The sequence below is a fragment of the Drosophila rhopaloa genome, unplaced genomic scaffold (assembly GCF_018152115.1).
Source record: "Drosophila rhopaloa isolate 14029-0021.01 unplaced genomic scaffold, ASM1815211v1 contig_178, whole genome shotgun sequence".
Lineage (NCBI taxonomy): Eukaryota > Metazoa > Arthropoda > Insecta > Diptera > Drosophilidae > Drosophila > Drosophila rhopaloa.
This window is the reverse complement of record NW_025335059.1, coordinates 11,040,307-11,045,024: the sequence shown is the minus strand read 5'-3', so window position 1 is coordinate 11,045,024 and position 4,718 is coordinate 11,040,307. Positions and strand designations below refer to the sequence as shown.

At 38.2% G+C, this 4,718-nt stretch overlaps 1 protein-coding gene across 1 annotated transcript; it reads left to right on the top strand.

Moving 5' to 3' along the window:
* The first annotated feature begins 3,368 nt into the window (after positions 1–3,368).
* On the top strand, positions 3,369–4,718 carry LOC123037581 (keratin, type I cytoskeletal 13-like). The gene is made up of 2 exons (XM_044459007.1): positions 3,369–3,418; positions 4,139–4,718. Exons 1-2 carry the CDS (start codon positions 3,369–3,371, stop codon positions 4,716–4,718), a joined length of 630 nt encoding a protein of 209 aa, XP_044314942.1.

Below are 4,718 nucleotides of genomic sequence, written 5' to 3'. Positions count from 1 at the left end.
TGGACCTGGCTCACAAGAGGGATATTCATCCTTATCCCTGTGCTGGTGTGTGTGTGTCGTCGGTGTGCGTTCGGTGTGTTGTGGAGGATAACCAGTTTTCAGGTCCCTCGCACATTACGTATACGCAACGGCAGCACATGCATCATTAAAAATTCAGCAAGTGTAAATTAAAAAGAGACATACAAGACGTCGCCATCCTGCACGTAGGTGCATCTCTTTTTTCTTCCCATTACGTCTCTAATATTTTCAATAAGACAACGTGCTGTGTGGTATAAGAATATACATTTGTGGTCAATATAATGGCACTAAACGCCAAATTTCACATATATAAAAAGCTTAGTAATTATATTTATATTGAATTATCTAGAAATGGAATTAAATTAAAGATGTATATTGTGTCCATTATAATGTCTTATCAGTTTAAAAAAAGATTAATAAGTAATAGTATTTTTACCTTTGTTTTAAATATAAGTTAGTTATGGCAAATTTTCCAATTCTTGTTTATTTTGCGTTGAAAGCGTGTCAATAAACTAATCAACAAGTTCGTTAATGAAACCGTACACCGCTTGTTAGCTACATATTAAAAATGATGTTGGAAAAAGAGAACTCCAGTGACCTTTTTATTCAATAGCGCTGTACTGTGAAAAAGGAATCCAAGGCGATGAGCCAGGTGGCAGCGTCAAATGCTTAATTACATTTTCACCGCACGCAGTCTGGCGTCAGTTTTGCACATGCGATGCATCCATCACCGGAACGCAGGATATTGGAGGGAGCGCTGCGGAGGATTCTCATCTTCTAAGCAGCGCCAGCCGAGCGCAATTGATGCTGTGCTGTCATAGATATCGCATGTCTTTAGTCCTCTGTGTCTGCCCGTCAGTCAGCCGTTAAGCGAGTTCGCGGATACACGCATGCACAGAACAAAACGAAGCAGACGGCAATCACATTTATACCTAAAGAAATGAGTGTTGTTTTTTTATTTTCCTGTCTTTAAAATCATATTTAAGCAAGAAATAAAGAAAACAATGCAAGCTGGAGTTTGCAGCTATACCACAAATATAATATATTAGATCGATTTTCCATTAAATTTTTCAAATTTGAAAAGACAGCTTAAGATATTGTCCTTGGTTTTTATTCCAAGAAATGTATTTTCCGATTGTTCTAATGGGTGCTTTCTAATATGGTATTCCGATTTTTATAAAATAAAAACCTGAAATTGTACAAAATCACCATATCTCTTGTATATTCATTTATGCCTAAAAACAGTGTAATTATTATTTTTTTAATTTCATTTGCGACTGATCTGACATGAGTATTACCTACAAAAGAAAGAACACTTTTGGTTAATCCAGATATCTTCAAAAGAAAGAGAGAGTATATTGCATAGTTTGGCTATATCAAATCGTTTAGAATAAACTTTTGACTGAAATTATAATACCCTTGGGTATTAAAATGTAGCAAAACTTAAAATGCTAAATAATTAAAAACTCTAAATAATAGCGTATTTATTTCAAATGAAATACTTTTTTAAGCCAGGAGAACACAATAGGCTTCGATTTTATTTTAAATGCAAAGATTTTGATTTTTTTCTGTGGTTGCCTTATCCCAGGCGTAACTTTATGACATTTTCAATTTTCCATTTGCACCTCTTTTTGCTGAAAAGAGCGCCTTTGTCAGCAATGCCGGAAGGCATCTTAGCGAGTGTGTGTGCGTTTGTGGGGCACACATGAGAAGTCGATAAAACTGTTGGACTTTGCATGCCAGCCTCTCCCAATACACCCCCCTCCCCCCCAACCAACGCCTTGCCAATCAACCATCGCCTTTGTCCTTTTCTGTGCCGCCACAGTAAAACTGTCATTGTCATTTAAATTCCTTTTGACTGTTGCTGTTGCTCACATGCCCACGCAAACAAATACATGGACCGAACTATTCAGAGAAATTAAATTGAACACGAGGCACTGAGCCTGTTGTTTAAACACCGCCATGGAACCTCACTCGACTGCACCCACATGAATGTCAGGAACAGGTGGCTCTGCCGACATCAGGCAGCTAAAAATCTGCGATGGAAAAAGTTGCTCTTTTTAAGCTATTAAATAAAATAAAACAAAATGTAACATAAAAAGTTCAAAACTATCTCAATAAGACCAGATCCCCAAAAAAAAAAACTGAAAGACTATTAAAAGAAGGTAAAATAAACACCAATTAATTAATTTCGTTACCTTCCAATTTAAAAGCATATATTTGTATTTGCACAGAACAAAATGTAAATGAAATGATTGTGACTTCCTATTATATATTTGAGATATTAAATTATTGAAAATAATTGGTAAAAACAGGCCACAAGAGAAAAGCACCACATGAAGTTTATTTACATATATGTCCGTAATGAAATTCTGTTGTTTGCGAAACAGTAAGGAAGAGAATGAATGCAAAAGAGAAAATTGAATGCTATTTTACAAGCTATAAAAAGGTGTTTAAAAGGGCTGTTTAGTACGTACAACAAATGCATAATGAAATATTTTTATGAAGACATTTTTTTCTAGTTGCCCTCCATTAGATTTGTTTTACAATAGATATTTGTACAATGAGTTATCTTAACCTTTTCTATAGAATAAAATTCAACTTTAGAAAACTTAAATTACGAGATAGAGCCAATGTAAATGTAAACAGCCATTTTGGAAAATGGCTTATTACATTTTTAAGTTTTACTCCATTATTCTTATGTTGTATAGACGAAGGACCTAACCATTTAAAATTTAAGGAAAATATGGTTTACTTTGAGCATAAAATAATGAATGCAAATGATTTAATGGTTACATTAAAGCTTATTTTAAAACCTTTAGTAATAAAGGATTGCTTTCAATTTAATTTGCCATTCATTTTGTAAAGGTTAAATTGATTTATTGACACTTTCATTAACTAATTATTTACAATTCATATCGGCTAATGATATGACAATGTGGTTTCGAATGAATTTTCATTAAGTCGGCATTGCAATTGAGTTTTCTCGGGGCTTTAGTTTATTGGTGCTTTCATCTTAATGGATTTTCTGACAAGTTTCTTGCGAACTGTTTGCTAAAGTAATTCGATTTTAATGGTAACACAAACATTGCCACCTTATCCAACACAAATCGTGTGTACACACACGTTTACCCTTGCACACAAGTTGTACTTATATCTAAAATCCAAACCAAGTGCGGAGCGTGTATTACTGTGGCCACCGCAATCCACATAAATGTAGCGTAAAGGGGGATTCCCCCTCGGTGTGTGGGAATGTGTGTGACATGCCGATGTGTTCAATATTCAATTAATCATCTCCTGTATTTATGGCTTATGCAGCACGTTGAGGCTAAAAAACTGGGTCACCACGGATGTTTCGTGATCCTGGCCAGAAGCTGATAGACAACGATTTAATATTATGGTGTGACAAAATTGAAATGATGAAATATTGTTACAAGTCTGGTTGCCAGAGTTTATGCAGATTTTGTAGGGTTTTATAACCGCTTTAGTTATTTTTTTTTTTTCATTTTAGGCGTTAGTGTTAATAATAGTTATAAAATATATTTTTAAAAAATTCCGAACTTTTGGAATGTAATTCATTCTTTGAATTTGTTCTATGTTCTCTATTTTTTAAACAATTTTATTTGATAATCCTGGACTCTGGTTAGCCATAGCAAATAAACGAAAATTGTTAAGAAAAAAATCGAGAAACACAAGCAACTAAATTTTGTAACGAATTTAAGGTATCGATTGCAGCTTCAGCTTTTGCAGCTATTTTGAGTATTTTAATTGGTAGTTTAAGGGAAAAGCAAAAACAGGTAAAGGCTTTGGGCTAAGACAGAACCCACTGGTATATGTGCGCAATTTATGCACTGCGTGGGACGATCCAATTTCAATTTGCATCAACATTAACTTACAGAATATTTATAGAGAACAATTTTATTATTTTGCAGGTATCGATTGGCAAACGGCAGGATGATGCGCATTTCGGCCACAAAGCAGCACAAAATGAAAATCAAATTTTAGGGCAAGCAGCGCCGAGGAGCAACAATAAAGTCCGGAATTAAAAAGTCAGCTGCGGGCATTCGAATTTTGCCCCCTGCGGCCATTTCCCTTTATTTGCATACGTTCGCATCCATAGGATACAAACCGAATCTGGAATTGCAGTGTCCCTTTTGGAAATCGGTGTAGCATGTCAAGTGGACGCAGCGCCCGCCTACCCCGCCACGCCCACCCAGACCGCCAACAACAAGCACAGGGCGGCAGCAGCAGCAGCAGCGGCAGCAGCAGCAGGAGTTGCTGCCGGAGAGCCCAACAGCAACAGCATGTTGCAGTACGGCAGCAGCAGTGCCACAGTGCCGACCACCGCAGCCACAGGGTCTGCAGCATCTGGCCTGGGAATGGGCGTGGTCGGGGGCGGCATGGGCAGCATGGGCGGAGGGATGGGCATGGGCATGGGAATGGGCGTGGTCGGAGGCATGGGCATGGGAATGGGCGGAGGCATGGCCCCGTACAGCCTCCACGGATCCACCATGGGCAGCAGCTGCGAGTCGAGCGTGGAGCGAATCCCAGTGGATACCATCGATGCACTGGGTCCCGAACTGGCCGTGGCCACATCTCAGGTCCTGGAGAATCTTTCCGAAAACGAGCGCAAGATGATCATCGAGGTGCTGAATCGGGACGAGTCGGTGCGGCAGAGAGATGCAACCAGAATGATGTAA

Excerpts from the sequence above, each read along its gene's own strand:
- LOC123037581 (XM_044459007.1), top strand. The coding sequence starts at position 3,369 with ATGTTTCGTGATCCTGGCCAGAAGCTGATAGACAACGATTTAATATTA. Across the intron at positions 3,419-4,138 it reads GACAACGATTTAATATTATG|GATACAAACCGAATCTGGAA; the intron begins GTGTGACAAAAT and ends TCGCATCCATAG.